A 17,358-nucleotide genomic window follows, 5' to 3' on the forward strand; every position below is an offset into this window, starting at 1 on the left:
CAGAAATGTGGCACCAAAGCAAGGGCTAAAATCCTAGACATAGGGAAAATAGGAAAGTCAGTCGGCACAAATGTATGTCAGGCCCTAATTGGAATGCATGCCTATACCGGATGCGACACAGTCAGCACGTTCGCTGGACGAGGAAAACTGACTGCACTAAAACTCATCAGAACCAACAAAGATGTGCAGGATGCATGTACACAGCTGGGAGAGGACTGGGACGTCAGTGAGGAACTGATGGATAAATTGGAGAACTTCACTTGTCTCATGTACGCACCGAAGTCGGGGACAGTGAAGGTGAATGACTTGAGATATCACCTGTTCTGTGCCAAGAGGGGAGAGATCGACAGTCACCAGCTACCTCCGTGCAAAGACTGCTTAACCAAACATGCACAGCGAGCCAACTATCAAGCCGCTATTTGGAAGAGGAGTCTCAAGATGGATCCAGCAGTACCGAGTCCAATCGGGAAAGGATGGCACTGGGATACCCAGGATGGTCGCGTGCAGCTGGCAGTCGACTGGATGCAAGGACAGCCTGCACCACAGGCGGTTCTGGATTTACTGGCATGCACCTGTTCGAAAAGATGCACACTACCCATGTGTGTCTGCATGGCCAGTGGTTTGAAGTGCACAGACATGTGCAAACTCACCACATGTGACAACCAGAGAGTGTATGGTGAGAGTGATGACAGTTCGGCAGAAGACGATGAAGAAGACGACGACGATGACGAGGATAACTTCTGAATTGTAGAACTGTATGGAGAAAGATCATGTACATATGTGTAACAAATATGGTGTACGCTGAATTGATAACTCGTGTACTTTATGGTATGATGTCTATAAATATATGTTGCTTAAATAGAAAGTACATTGTTTTCCTTTGGTTTACTTTATGTATAGCTGGTAATATAAGAGAACCATACAACACTACAAGACTAAAAACGTTTGCATGAATATGATGTAAATTATCTCGCCAAGTTAGGGTACATCAGGATACATACATATACATGGAGTAGGTTAATCATCACATGCATCATACGTCTGTGGTATATTCAAGAACACCACATACAGTTTGGTCATAATGCCTTCATATTTTTAGAATTAGACATTTCTGACACCAATTTCAGTACTTTTTGGCCTATATATGGCTGACATCCCAATATTATATATACTATTTTTAGACCAATAATGGTATACAAACTATATACATGCTGTCGGTCAAAAATCGTAAAATGTAAATCAATATATCATAAGAGCGGAAAGATATACATTTATGGATTTTAGGTCATGGTTACAGCAACTACTGTATATTGGATTTTCTCATCTTTATCAAGGTGTATGAGATTTAAGGCCCAAATTTGACTTTAATCATACTGTGTGTTTCTCAAATTCAAAAATTCATTTAATATCCGCCAAACTGAATTTTTGCCTAATTTTGTTTTCATTGGGGATTTTGTGATAAATTTTTGAGGGTTGGCGGAAATAATTATGTTTTAATGATCATAAAGAGGTTACTATATATCACACAGGCACTTTCTATACATCATGTGAAAGATAATTCAATTACCTTTCACCTGGTATACAACACTAACTGATACATATAGGAGATATTATTTGAAAGCCCCAAAACGAACCCTACCCCCTAAATCTTAGGCGGAAAAATTACCGAAAGCGTTATTGGGGTGGTCTGACAAATGTCATGATAACACAGATACGGCTAAGAGTTTCACACTGCTATCACATTTTTTTCAGCACTAGGGTCCCTGGCCTTGCCAAAAATAACTGTTAGCCATCCTCCCTCTGATTGAGCATAATGTCGAAAATTTGAGGGTCTGGCTCATAGCCTATAATGTCATATCCAGAATATGTTGATCCAAAGTCCCTATCAATCATTCCATTCACTTGCCTTGCCTTTAATCAGATGCTCCATCTTTAATTGCCCTTTTCCCATCTTCTTACCACATCTGCCAATCCCAGCAGCTGGTATGTGTCCAGTTTGTATGGCTTTTCGAGTTCTACTGATGTAGACACTGCCTTGTCTGGTGGTCTCTCCTTGTTCCATGAATCCACTTTCCTCAGCATACAGGCTTGTTCTTCACCAGCACGGGCCTGGAGAAGGAAAGAAGAGACAGAGTAAGAAGCACTACTTGTTTAATACAAGAACAGGGTGAGTTGAATACTGTGATTCAAAAGAGACAAAATATGACAGGGATGTACAGAGAAAGAAAGACATTGGTGGAGACATCAGCAATATAATTCGTAACACGTGACCAGTCCATCTTTACCTCATAATTTTGATCTCTTATCTGATGTTTTTCCTCCCCGTTAACCTTCCAACCTTTTTCGTACGAGCTATGTCATGCCACAAACTCTCTTCGTACTAGCATCCGGCCGTAAAACATTGCTTCAAAAAGGGGACCGAAAAACAACAACAACCACGGTTCCCGAAAAAGGCCAACCCCCGCTTTGCGGGGGAAAATGGCCTCTAAAGGTGGTTTTTTTTTTTTTTTAATGTCATGCCACAAGATTCTGAAGATTTTCCTATGGCTGATGTCGTAGGAAGAATCCAGGTGATTTCGATTTCTTTGGTGATTTTCCAAGATTCATATCCAAATAGGAGGAATGCCTTCACCTTGTTGTTAAACATCCTCAGCTTAGTGGAGGTGTTATACTTCTCAGATTGGAGAGGAATAATTCACAAAAGCTTTCCATAAGATTTTGTGCAAAATTTCCTTAGATATAACAATAATAATACAAGTTCTCTTATACGCTATTTTGCTCATAAAAGCCTGCACTATGGTTGCCAACCTATGGTTATTTGTCCATGCTCTGTCCTTTCTAAATGCTGAGCGTCAAGCAAGGAAGCAGCACGTGTCATTTTTAAAGTCTTTGGTAGGACTTGCTTGGAGTTCGAACCTTCGACCTCCCAGACTCAGAGTATACGCTCTAACAACTACACCGCCAAGGCTGATGTGGAGGACAAATAAAATACACGTGGACATAAAATAGAGATTTGCTGTTAAAATGGATGAGTACACAGAAAGTATTTTTGACTCGAAGGTCTCAAACTCATTTTGCAAAAAATGTTCGTTTCCCATGAATCGTACACTTTTCAAAATCCAATCTCACCCCTCCCCTCCAAATCCTCCCCATAACCCATCCCTTTCAAATCTCTCCCCTTGCCCCTTCCCTCCCCTCCCTCCTGAACTCCCCCCACACCCCTCCCCTCCGAGACTCTCCCTCGCTCCTCCCCTCCTAGACTCCCCTCTCACCACTCCTCAAAGCATCCTCCCTGCTTCTTCCCCCTTCCAACTTTCACCTTCATCTCCCCCAACCTTCTGCCTCGCTCTTCCCCCTCCTCAAATAACACCTCACTGTGCCTCACCCAATCTCCATCAAACCTTTTGTCCGCCCCATTCTTCCCTTTCTCCAAGCTATTCTGAAATCTCTGACACACCTTCAACAGCTCTCCCTACCTCTTCCACATCTTACCCTACCCCTCCCCCCCCCCCCCCTGTTCTGGACCTGATGCTCCCCCTTACTCTTCATTAACGGTATGGACCTCAAACATCCGGGGCCTTCGCTCAAACTTGACATCTCTCCATACAGGTTGCTTCTGACAAACCAGATGTGATCTGCTTAACAGAAACTTTCCTCCTTTATGATGTCTCTGATGCCTTGGTATCTCTCCCAGGTTACTCCCTCCTCCGGTATGATAGACCTGAGCCTCGTCCTGGAGGTGGGGTTGCTATCTTTATAAAAAACTCTCTTCCTCACTCGCCCTCCACTGCCCTCTCTCCACCTCACCCCCAGGAATACCTTTGGCTACGGCTTCCCCTTCGCTCCCACCTTTTGTTCATATGTGTGTTGTACCGTCCACCAAACAGCGATGACTCCATCTACATCTCGGTCTGATAATATGGACCAACTTCTATCTACCTATCCCAACTCTCTCTTCCTCATATGTGGTGATTTCAATTGTCACCATGCCAGTTGGCTGGGTGTGGGTACCTCTCTCACCAGCCATGGCTCTTCAGCAAAGGACTTCTGCGACTCACTGGGACTGACACAATCTGTCAATTTCCCGACCCGGATCTCAGTCAACGGAGCATCTTCTCTTCTGGATTTGGTTATGACTAACTTCCCTGAAAATGTCTGCTGCTCTTCTTCTGCTCCAATCGGCTCATCTGATCATGTGCTTGTCAAAGTGAACATCTCTCTGACCATTCTCAGAGAGCCTCCTCAGCGTCGACGAGTCTGGCATTTCACTCAGGCCAACTGGCACGGTCTTCAAGCAGCCATCAATCATCTGGACTGGTCTCCCATCTCTACCGCCTCTGACATCAACTCATCCTGGGATTTCTTTCAAAGTAAATTGCTCTCTCTCATGCACAGATTTATCCCATCTCGTCTTCAGTTGTCATACCCTTCCTCCCGTCCATGGTACACGGAATCTTGTGGTGAGGCTATTGCTCAGAAACAACTTGCTTTCGTCTCCGGGAAAGCAAATCCAACGGAAGGAAATCTCATTTCCTTTCACAAAGCCCGAAACAAGTGTGTGTCCACCCTCAGGAGAGCCAGGAAACAATATCTCACCGTTCTCAAGACCGAACTCTCTTATCTGTCTCCCTCTTCCAAATCCTGGTGGCATCTGGTCAAATCTGTTTCTGGTGTTTGTTCCCCCTCCATCCCCTCCCTCACCTCAAACGGCTGACTCCGCACGTGAAAAAGCTGAATGCCTCAACTCTGTGTTTGCCTCTAAATCTTGTGGCCCAAACCCATCTCTCTCTGTACCCACCGTACCCAGTCGTACCCAGCTGCTCCTGGACTCTGTGTCCTTTCCTCCTGACAAGGTGGAAAAGTTTCTGTCAACCCTCGACTCTGATTCTGCAACTGGTCCTGACGGCATCAGCCCACGGGTCCTAAAATCATGTTCTTCCGCTCTTTCACTCCCTCTTTCTGTTCTCTTCACCCTCTCTTTTGCTCAAGGTAATCTGCCATCTGCTTGGAAATCAGCCAACATCACCGCTTTGCACAAAAAAGGTGCAAAAACAGATCCCAGCAACTACAGACCAATCAGCCTTCTCCCAATTATCAGCAAAGTCATGGAATCCATCATTGCTTCAGATATGAAATCTTTCCTCTTCTCCAATGGATTGATCTCTGATCATCAATTTGGTTTCAGACCTGGTCACTCTACTCTGGACATGCTGCTTCTGCTTTCTCAACAATGGATGGAGGTTCTCAACGCCAAACAGGAAATTAGAGCTGTCTCCCTTGACATTTCACGTGCCTTCGATACGGTCTGGCACCCTGCTCTGCTCAATAAACTCTCCTCCTTTGGTATCCATGGAAATCTCCACGCATGGCTGGCGGACTTCCTCTCTGGTCGTAGTCAACGTGTGGCCCTGAATGGGTTTCTCTCATCTCTTCTTCCTGTTCAGGCTGGAGTTTCCCAAGGTAGTGTTCTGGGCCCTGTGCTTTTCTGGTCTTCATCAATGATCTCTCTGACTCTCTTGAAAATCCTCTCTATCTCTTTGCTGACGACTCTACTCTCTGTCGCTCCATTCCTCATCCCTCAGATCGGCAGTCTGCAGCCTCCTCACTCTCTGCAGACCTGGACAAAATCACAGACTGGGCAAACAAATGGAACATGTCTTTCAATCCTGATAAATCTCACACTCTTACGATGTCTCTCCGAAAAGATCGACTGGAAAACCCTCCCATCCACTTTCTGAATAATCCTCTCCAAGAAGTTTTGTCACTCAAGCTTTTGAGTCTCACTATTTGCCATGACCTTTCCTGGGAAAACCACATTTCAAATCTGGCCTCCAAAGCCAGTCGCCGACTGGGCATCCTCCGTCGTGCGAAGTCCTTCCTTGGCACACCTGAGCTCCTCACCACATACAAGGCTTTCATCCGCAGCTCTATGGAATACTGCTCTCCCCTCTGGTCTGGTGCTCCTGCCTCACACCTAGCTCGTCTTCACGCTGTTGAAACCAAAGCGTTCAGAATCATTGGAATCTCCCGCGATGAAGCTAACTCCAAGGGCCTTTCACTCACTCACCGCAGGCAGGTTGGTGGTCTTTCCGTCTTCTACCGACTCCTCTCTGGCCTTGCCCCCCCAGCTCTCTCTGGGCTCTGTCCCCCAAATATTCCTACAGGTCGCACGAGATCTGCCTGCAACCCTCTTATGGTTAAATTGCCAAAATCAAGACTTTCTGCTCACCTTCACTCCTTCATTACTCTTTTCTCCCGCCTCTGGAACAAACTCCCTCACTCTCTTCAATCCCACTCCACCCTCCAGGTCTTTAAAACAGCTGTTCACCACCATCTCTTATCCTCCCCCATCCAAAACCTTGATCTTTTCTACCCCCGCTAATTTCGGTCCCCTTGTGTTTTATACCTCTCCCCCCCCCCCCCCCTCCCCTTCCCATGCCTCCTGCCCCCAAGCCCTCTCCCTCCCACACTTCTCCCTGCTCTCAAATGTTGTGGTTGTGTGCTTCCCCTTCTCTCCCCATCTTGTCTTCCCCGCTCCCTCTTTTTGTATATTTTGTTTGTCTGGTTGATTTGTTTGTGAAATAAATGTTAGCTCTTTCACGAGCCTCGATTCAGTATACAAAAAAAAAAAAAAAAAAAAAGCAGGAGTGATCATATTAAAAAAGCAGCCATATGATAATCAGTGACAGCATTAAATCCATATCGGTGAAACAATTTTAATTTTTTGATGGACAAAATGGTTATTCATCAAATGAGAAAAAGACATATGAACGGCTGCATAGTTTGGTCATGTAAAAAGGACAAGCCGACACAAAGATGTCGCTCCCACACCTCCAAATGGACCCACTTGTACTCCAATAGATCGATGGATTCAAAGTCTTTGGCAGAGACTTCTGAGAGCTTCCTGTGGAGAGGCATAGCAACAAAAACAGATAACATGATATGGAAGAACTTGGGATCGAAATATCAACATCCTTTGAGGGGTCGGGGACGAGGAGGAAACTCATATGCAAAATCAACGGAGTACTGCTCTGTCCTATGGGATGGTGTACCACTGTACCAACATCACCTCTGTCTCTGTGATTTTGTGGAATAGAAAGCTCTCAACATTGTCGTCATCTCCCACAACGAGCCAGAAGCACAAGGCCTGTTGTTCTCACATCGTAGACAGGTTGGCAGCCTCTGGGTTATTTTTTAAACCCCTCATCCACCGGCTTAGCCTCCCTCAGCCCTCAGATCCTCCAGGATGCATACGTTCTTCCAGTTACCCCCTCCTGGTTATATTCCCCAAATCCAGGCTTTCCACCCACCTTCACTATTTTGCTCCTCTTCCATTTGTTTGTACTGCTCTTCGATATCACTTTTCTCGGTTTCAAGCAGGCAGTGCTCGTGTTACCCTCCATCGCTACGCACAATCCTTTTTAATCACTGACCAAACCTAACTCTCTTCTGGAAAGTTACTGTTTTTTCTTCCCTCCTCACTCTCCTCTTCTGCTGTTCATTCATCCCCTCGCTTGTTGTGGCCAACTGTTGGCCTGCTGTCAGTTCATTGCCTCTTCACCCTCTGTCACCACACTCTTCCATGAGCCTTGACCCTGTATTAAAAACATGACACGTTGAGGCCTACTGTAGCTTACAAATACCTTTTTCATATGGCCTGGGCCCAACTAGGTCAACATAGAACAGGAGTCAAGCCATCACTTGTAAAAGGATCCATCTGAAGAGAAAGGGCAGTTTAAAACAGAGCCAGGCCGAGTTAGAATTGGCAATGTCATGGTAAATTCATGCAAGGAAAAGAAAAAATGTTTTTTTATTTTAATCTCAAAAAAAATTAATTTGTCTTTTACATTAATGAAAACCTTTACTGTAAACTAATTTGACTGTAAATACTGTTAAAGTTTTTTTTGTGATGAAATCAAGGCTCATGGAAGAACGACGGGACAGAGACAAGGTACTGACAGACAGTGGGGGGTACAGGTTAACAGGCTGGGGAATCAACAGGCAGAAGAATAGAAAGTAGGGGAAACAAGAGAAACAGACCAAAACGAGGCCCACAAGAGCAAACGGCTTGGACAAGGACCCACAAACCCCACACAAAAACACACACTAACAGGCACACAAGACATGCAAACACTTTACATAAACAAATGAACACCAACAATTAAAACTTTTAAACAAGACAATTCCAAAACAGGTAACCCCAGCTTTCAAAAACAGCCTCTCAGAGCAGAGAAGGTGGTGTTTGGCTGTGAAAGAAGATGGAACCCTTTTTTAAAAACAGTAAATAAATAAATAAACTTTTACTATGAATAAAACGATTGAAGCGCAATTTTTACTACTGCTCTTCAAACTTGCTGCCTTGACATCACACACACACATCACACTCATTTCTTTTCAAAACAAAGCTTTTCCTACAGTCTGATCCAAAAATAATTAAATAATTGATTCAATAAGAAGAGTCAAGTTGACAAACCGGTCGGCAAATAAAAGAGAATTTAGGACAAAGCTTACCTTATTCTGGCTCAAGTTACAAGTATTCAACCATCTTGCATCAACACTATGGCATTTCCAGAAATGAAACATGGGATGTTTTGATCTTTCATGATGGGAAAGAAAAACACGTTGGGCTAAGCTAAGCGATGGCACTTAAAAATAGGCCAGGCCAAATGGAGAAATGACACAAGTTCAGATGGGTGCAGATTAATGATCATGCGTCCAACGGACGGCCATTCTTTACCGGGGTGGCCGGCCAATCTATCACATTGTGTGGGCCGCATATACTTCTGAAGGATTTACCATCATGATAACTTTCATAAAGCTGGGGATCTGATCATCAAGGTAATCATACAATGTATAATTCCAACACGCATGCACAATGATGTGATGACGCATGTCTTGTGACCTTTGACAAGTATTTGCGTATCAGCTCTGTCTAATCAATTGCATAACCAATAGAACTTATCAACCAAAAGTTGATAAGAGCATGTTTACCGCTGTGGAGGACGTCCAAGGGAGAAGCCAGTATCGCACTCTCGGGTGTCCTCAGATGAATGTCACTGATTGCCTCTGAAATCATGATCACATGGTTTCACACAATGGTAATAACCAAAATAGCGCATTATCTACCTTCTTGTCGTTGATACTGGTATTACCTCTCCTCTAAAACTGGCATCTCCAACAACGCGTGTGATCAATGCCCAAAGGCCTTGCAAATCATGAACATCTTGTTGCCAAGCTTCCAGAGGTGTAGCGTCCAAATCTCTGGCTCCCTTTTCCAGATCAAACACACAGAATTGGTGAAACTGGAGACCATTATGGATTCACCAACATGTACATTCATACCCACATGCACACACGCTGACACAAACATGTGCATAAACACAAACATATTTTTAAATGCAGAGTCAAGGCTCGTGGAGGAACTAGGCCAATGAACGGATAAGGACACAACAACACAAAAGGAACAGCAGAAACAGGGGGGACACACCAGCAGCAGGGCTGAGACAAAATAAACGGAGATGGACAAACAATGGATGCGGGTAAGTATGAAGGGTTGGGGTGAATAAAGAATGTGGACAAGGTGAATGGGGGGGAAAAAAAAATCAACAAATCAGGAGACGACGATGGTTCACGAGCGAGCGGTATTCAATGACAAAGGACGGACTATAACCGAAACAGGCCTGGACAGGCCAGGCCCGGAAATGTCAAAACGAAGGTTACTGACCTTGAAATGAGATAGAAAATAATGTATAATCAGTTATGAGGTTAGTTAGCTACACGATACCGAAAATTCGGTTCGATTCCGACAACTTCAAACTTTGACCTTTGTGACCTTCAAATGTCAAAGGTCGAAAATTCTGAAATTTGTTGGAAAACTTGTATTTCATGATGTATGTGATAATATAAGATAATGTACGACATTTCACCCTACCAGGAAGCGAACAATGTAATAAAACCATCAAAAATCGACTTTTCTAAATTTTGTGACCTTGTGACCTTGACCTTGGGGCGAAAATGAAAAATCGAGCTCCGTGGGGCTAGACACATGACATTGGCCTAACCAAATACCGAAACCCCTGTCAGATTCCACCAACTCCCTCGGAGAAGATGTAGCTTGAACTCGATTACCCCTAAAAAGACATCTTTTTTGGGCGTGGCTCCGCCCACAATGGGAGCAATACGCCCACTCTAGGCAGGACACAACTAGATCATGATATTAACCTCCCACCCAAGTTTCATCAAGATCGGGTGATATCATCGGGTAGTTATGCTGCGGACAGACAGACACACAGACACACAGACACACACCCATGACGAATATAGTGGTCACTCTGTTTGATAACTCGTGAACCAACAGATTTTTCCTTCTAAAGAGAAGCAAAGACTGGAAATTGAGGGGGGTGGGGGAGAGGGGAAGTGGTTTTAGAGATATGTTTTAGAGGATGATATCCCTGACCCATTAGCACAAAAATATTTTTTTGGGAGAATAATAAACCAGATAATCGTGTTTTAAAATCGGACAATTTTCACTTCCGTTATGCAAATGAGCTACTTCCGTTTGATTACCGTGATGTGAAAGTTACACAACTAATTGACGGATGTGTTCGTCTGTGTTTCATCACAAGTCATTCTAACATTCAAGATGCAAATGTGCCAAGATTTTAACAATTCAAACTGTTGAGGAATTTGCCCACAGAACTCGGAAGTAATTTTTTTTGCATCCATGACCCACAAAAAGATCGTTAACAATCATGTGCATTGTGGTTGAAAAACCTAGGGCTTGGAATGACCAAATTCAACATCAAAATGTATGTTCATTCAAAATATCGTATGGTTTGTGAAGACCACATCGAGCCATCAGCATTCGTATTTGATCAACAGGCGTAGTGGGAGATACCTGAGAAACAAGCCTCGGAAATTGCTCAAACACGACGCCGTACCGACACTTACCCGGCGAGAGTTACCTGTTGATTTGAAGCTACGCCCAAGCTAGGCCCATGTGACCGAAGCTCAGAGTTAGTGCTCAAGTAATTACCTATTTTACTAGAATCAATGCTAGTCGAGCCTACCTGTCACTTCGCGGACGGACCAATTAGTCATCCTGTTTGTCAAAAATTGCTATATTGGTTCACTGCACCCGTATTGAGTTCGTACATCATGATAACTCGACCAGAATATGGGAATATCTCCTCAGTTTATGAAGTGCCTTCAGGTCTATTTTATTGGTCGGTGGCTCATTTGGGCTTCATTTGTCATATGCACCGAGGGCACTTTGCATTCTCGCGAGAAAGGGGTTAGGGTGCTGGCTTGGGATCCTAGGATCCTGGGTTCGAATCTCGGTCAATCGCTAAATTGACGCCAGGGGGGTTGACTCAGCCTGTCATCCTTCTGAGGTTGGCAAATTGAGCACCAGTTCACTGGTAATTCTCTGTGTGTCGCAAGAGGTGACTAACAGGGTTGGCGGCAGGAAGGGCATCCGGCCATAAAACATTGCTTCAAAAAAAGGGGACCACGGTGCCTGAAAAAGGCCAACCCCTGCTCTGCGGAGGGAAATGGCCTCTAAAGGTGGTTCTTCAGTCTTCCATATAAATATTATTGTTCTGCACAAACTGTCCCGCAGCACAGCAACAGCCAACGGATCCTGCAGCAGTGACCTGCGAACGCGCCGCTACAGCTTAGCCTTCAACTTCGGCTGTTTCACACAAAGAAACTCTTACCACCTGCGCCAATTTGGCTAACATGTCCTCTTTGATTGGAATTGTTACTTTTAAATACATTTTAAAGTAAATCAATGTTATTTTTTTCACCACTGTGTGTTTGTCTGTGAGCACGATATCTGAAAAAGTTGTGGATGGACTTGGACAAAGTTTGGTGGTCAGGTTGGGTGGATGACAAGAACGAATCGATTAGATTTTGGTAAATATCAGAATCCAGAACCGGATCAGAGAATTTTTAAAAGTGATTCTTCACGATTGTGAAATACAGCCAAAAACGATGTGCAGAACAATATATCAAATGGTTGTGGACAAGTTATGACAAAACTAGCTGGATGAGGTGGTTAGGTGACAATCTGAACAAGCCGATTATATCTGAACCAGGGACACTGCAGCAAAATTCGGTTGATATACAGTACAGTATACTCATATATGACGAGGGTAAAGAGCATCGGGACATAGTCTAGTCTAGATAACATACCCTGAATGTACTATGGTTCGCGACCCAGTGTGGAGAGAGGAGAGTACCACGGAGCTGGGACAATCGCCCTGAACCCACACGGGAAGCAGCTGCACTCCACATCGCTCGGCATCAGCTTGCAAGTACCTGTATCAGAGAATACCATACCAGTGTTACTCCACACCATGCAGTTTTGCACAAGTTACAAACTGGCACACTGCACCACTCCAAATTCGGTATTACACTGCACCACTCCAAATTCGGTATTACCCTGCACCACTCCAAATTCGGTATTACGCTGCACCACTCCAAATTCGGTATTACGCTGCACCACTCCAAATTCGGTATTACACTGCACCACTCCAAATTCGGTATTACCCTGCACCACTCCAAATTCGGTATTACGCTGCACCACTCCAAATTCGGTATTACGCTGCACCACTCCAAATTCGGTATTACCCTGCACCACTCCAAATTCGGTATTACCCTGCACCACTCCAAATTCGGTATTACGCTGCACCACTCCAAATTCGGTATTATGCTGCACAACTCCAAATTCGGTATTGCACTGCACCACTCCAAATTCGGTATTACCCTGCACCACTCCAAATTCGGTATTACACTGCTCCACCCCAAATTCGGCATTACACTGCACCACTCCAAATTCGGTATTACCCTGCACCACTCCAAATTCGGTATTACCCTACACCACTCCAAATTCGGTATTGCACTGCACCACTCCAAATTCGGTATTACCCTGCACCACTCCAAATTCGGTATTACCCTGCACCACTCCAAATTCGGTATTACCCTGCACCACTCCAAATTCGGTATTACCCTGCACCACTCCAAATTCGGTATTACCCTGCACCACCCCAAATTCGGTATTACCCTGCACCACTCCAAATTCGGTATTACCCTGCACCACTCCAAATTCGGTATTACCCTGCACCACTCCAAATTCGGTATTACCCTGCACCACTCCAAATTCGGTATTACCCTGCACCACTCCAAATTCGGTATTACCCTGCACCACTCCAAATTCGGTATTACCCTGCACCACCCCAAATTCGGTATTACCCTGCACCACTCCAAATTCGGTATTACCCTGCACCACTCCAAATTCGGTATTACCCTGCACCACTCCAAATTCGGTATTACCCTGCACCACTCCAAATTCGGTATTACCCTGCACCACTCCAAATTCGGTATTACCCTGCACCACTCCAAATTCGGTATTACCCTGCACCACTCCAAATTCGGTATTACCCTGCACCACCCCAAATTCGGTATTACCCTGCACCACTCCAAATTCGGTATTACCCTGCACCACTCCAAATTCGGTATTACCCTGCACCACTCCAAATTCGGTATTACCCTGCACCACTCCAAATTCGGTATTACCCTGCACCACTCCAAATTCGGTATTACCCTGCACCACTCCAAATTCGGTATTACCCTGCACCACTCCAAATTCGGTATTACCCTGCACCACTCCAAATTCGGTATTACCCTGCACCACCCCAAATTCGGTATTACGCTGCACCACTCCAAATTCCTACAGCACCATATAACGACACACACTACACTCACTGTATGGCTTTACACTACACTTGCACGGCAGTACCCTACTGGTACTACTCTGCACTACCTAAGTACTGTAGGCCTATATCTACATCTTGAGTTTTTCACCATCCCCGACCGTTAAAAGCATCAGAACTCTCTTCACCGTGCCAGGTGTCCCGGTGCAAAGGTGCTGAGCAGGGTACAGGGCTCTTCAAGCTGCACCAGCACCGTGCTGCTGTTGGAAGCGTTGCCACCTCGCTGCCATCGTTGGGAGATACACCTGTTCACCGACAACGAGACTTTAACCGCTACCGAAATCGCGTACCCTGTGAGGACTCGCCCACCACACCCACAACTACCGGGGAAAAGTTTATTTTAACAGAGTTACGAGGTTGGGATGCAAAGAGTATTACGTGATGGATGTAAGAATCCAAGGATAAGCACCTCGTGTCCGAATCCTCCTCCGGAAAGGCTTCGACCACACTGATGACGTCGAGGCAGGTTAAACCGATACACAGAATCCTCCTGCCCGCCATGGCATAGGTGATGGAAAAAGCGGATTGTGAAATACCACAACGAACCACGTGACACAGAGGGGTGAAATCGCCGATCTCTTTCCTAACCGATGGGAAGCTGTACGTTGATTGGTTGACAGTGGTCTAACGGCGGCCATCTTGTGACCCCCAAAATAACGACACGACTCCATTGAAACAAGTGCCTTGAAAGCCGTGCCTCAGTTACGCTTACACGAAAGCTACCACTGTATACCTGTACGTAGTACATCTAAACTTTCAGGAGGCATTTGATAAGGTTCCACTTGGTTGTTAGCCAAGGTGAGGGCATGAGGAGTGGCGAAGTGATGCTGATAGGAGGTAAAGAGTAGCTGTGCGCAGGAGGATGTGTGGCTGGAAATAAACAAGTAGTGGAGTAACCCGAGGGTGTGTTCATTCACCAAGTTTCTTGTAGAGTGCTCGCTAAGTGGCTTTAGCACTTCAATTGAAATCGTTGATAAGGAACGGCTGGCTTGGCAAGCACTAGATAGCTGCTTGGTAGCTGAACTCTGCATGGGGCTAGAACCGATATACGTATACCGGAGCACAACATCTCAAAAAGTTGTGGACGGATTATGACACCACTGGTCGATGAGTTGGATAGGTAGCAAGAACAAGTGATTCGATTTTGGTTCAGGTTCGAATCCAGATCCGGCCTATCAGTGGGATACAAAACTTAAAATGTTCAACCTGGAGGAGGTAAGGGTTCTACCGAGTGATGTTCTTTTCTATACCCTAACTGCTCACAGTACCAGCAAAGGTACCCAGCGTTGCCAGGAAACGGAGCGTTCCTCCTCCCGCAGCAACCCCTGCCTCCTCTCCCCTTCGCCTCTAGACTCCTACCATCCCCCCTCGAGACTCATTCCATCCCCTCCTCCCGCAGCAACCCCTGCCTCCTCCCCCCTTCTCCTCTAGACTCCTACCATCCCCCCTCGAGACTCATTCCATCCCGTCCTTCCTCCTCTTATCCCTCCCCCAGACTACCACTCCTTGCCCTCCATCCTTCCCACCCAACGCCCCTTTCTCCAAACTCACACTCCACGCCCTTCCCAACTCCCACTACACCCCCCCTTCCCCTCCTCCTCCAGATTCCCAGACCCCTCCCAAAGAGGGGAGGTGAGGGGGGGCGGAAGCAGAGAGAAAGATGTGGGGGAGAGAGAGGAGGGTGGGGGTATAGCTGGAATGGTTCAGAGAGCGATGCCTCACCACGTTGCTATTTTGTACACTCGGGGTTGGGAGAGAGGATGGGTGGGGAGTGAAGAAGGACACAAGGATGGAGGGGTGAGCGAGAAAGGGGAGGGGGGGAAGAGAGAAAAAGTTGGAAAAGAGAGAGGGAAAGAGAGAGAGAAAGAGACAGAGGCAGAGAGCCAGAGGGGGGGGAGGGGGGAGGCATGGCGGGGGAGACGGGGAGGCATGGGGGGGGAGAGGGCGGGAGGGGGGAGGCATGGGGGGGGAAAGGGGGGAGGCATGGGGGGGGGGAGAGGGGGGGGAGGCATGGGGTGGGAGCGGTGAACATAGGTGCATTTAAGTAATCTATAGCTGAGTTTCTCCATAATGTTTCTGAGTTTGAAGAAGAAAAAGTTATTGCTAAGTTTGAAGATCTTGGTGGTGAATTTTGCCAAGAACCCGCAGGGAATAATAAAATGATCGTTTATATTGATTTTTGTTAATCAATCTCATGAGTGGCCGAGTTTCTCCGTCATGTTTTTAAAAAGATGGCGCGAAGCTTTATTCACGCTGTTTCTCCGTATTCTATTTGTTTACAATCGAAATTATGACAAATGGGATTAAAGATTAAGACTTTTGCAACTTGAAAAAACATCCGATGTATCGTTTTATCCATAACCTATATATTACTAGTGTATTGCTGTATGTACGCTCTAATGTTCAAATAGTCCAAAAGAAGAAAAAATATATATCTCGGGAATTTTCCCAGCCTGCCGACTAATTAATTACTTTTTTTAAATTTCTTGTGTAAATATGAAGGAGGTATGACAGCCTTTCTTTGCACATAAATAAACACGCTTAGTTATAATAATAGCTGATTTATTAAAATTTTGGAGATTTAACTTCAGATTCCAAGTTATTTTGTCCAAGGGATGCGATCCTCAAATAAAACACAACACACCAACAGGCATTTTAAGGCCATTTTCCCTGCTAGAGCGGGGGTTAGCCTTGCGGTCCCCATGACAATCTTCTCCATTTTGCCCTATTTTCTGCATCTCTCCTTGTTAACCCCCTTGCCCGCATTTCTTCTTCCACCATCTTTAGCCAAGTCTTTCTCGGTCTTCCCCATCCTCTACTTCCTTCTACATTCATTTCATTCACTCTTCGCAACCAGTCACTTTCATCCTTCCTCAACACATGACCAAACCATCTCAACCTGTTCCTCTTCACAGCATCAATCACAGGCTCCATTCCCATCGTTCGCAATTCATCATTTGTTTTCCTCTCTCTCAACGATACTCCGCACATCCACCGAACCATTCACATTTCCACCTTTCGTTGCTGCTCTACGTTCATGACCCACGTCTCGCTCCCATAAATCATAACACTTTTCACACATGCAGCATACACCTTTCCCTTCAGCTTCAACGACACTCCCCTCCTCGTCAGCACGCCACTCCGTTCCCGAAACTTCTTCCATGCACATCTCACTCTCGCAACCGTTGCCGAGTCTGATCCAACTTCTCTATTCAGCATGTCTCCGAGGTAGCAAAATGTTTACACACCTTCCAGCTTCACGCAGTCGCCAAGATCCAACTCAACATTTCCTCCATCTGCAGCTCCCTCTATGCACACCTTACATTTGAATGTAGCTGCCACACTGGTTAATGACCCTCTCAGACCACTGCATTTTTGATGAACCCACTCAGCGCACATTGTACAATGTACATTGAATGGAGTTCACTCCGACACCCTTCCTGCACACAGCACACGGCCACTTCCCAGTTCTTTCCACCTCACCACATGCTTTACCACTTGCCATCACCTTCGTCTTTCCGATATTCACCTTCAGACCTTTTGTCTCCATACATTCCTTCCACTTGTTCATCTTTTCCTTCAG

General features: G+C 45.5%; 1 protein-coding gene across 1 annotated transcript in view; it reads right to left on the minus strand.

Moving 5' to 3' along the window:
- The window catches only part of KHK (ketohexokinase), a 31,748-nt gene extending 17,394 nt beyond the window's left edge, over window positions 1-14,354 (minus strand). Inside the window, exons 1-5 of the mRNA XM_068107777.2 lie at window positions 14,185-14,354; window positions 13,904-14,020; window positions 12,196-12,321; window positions 6,832-6,904; window positions 1,960-2,109 (exon numbers count right to left, since the gene is read on the minus strand). Coding sequence (XP_067963878.1) covers window positions 1,960-2,109; window positions 6,832-6,904; window positions 12,196-12,321; window positions 13,904-14,020; window positions 14,185-14,276 — 558 coding nt within the window. The 5' untranslated portion in view covers window positions 14,277-14,354. The remainder of the gene's footprint in view (window positions 1-1,959; window positions 2,110-6,831; window positions 6,905-12,195; window positions 12,322-13,903; window positions 14,021-14,184) is intronic.
- Window positions 14,355-17,358: the final 3,004 nt, after the last annotated feature.

This window comes from Myxine glutinosa, chromosome 2 (genome assembly GCF_964187855.1).
Source record: "Myxine glutinosa chromosome 2, kmMyxGlut1.1, whole genome shotgun sequence".
Classification (NCBI taxonomy): domain Eukaryota; kingdom Metazoa; phylum Chordata; class Myxini; order Myxiniformes; family Myxinidae; genus Myxine; species Myxine glutinosa.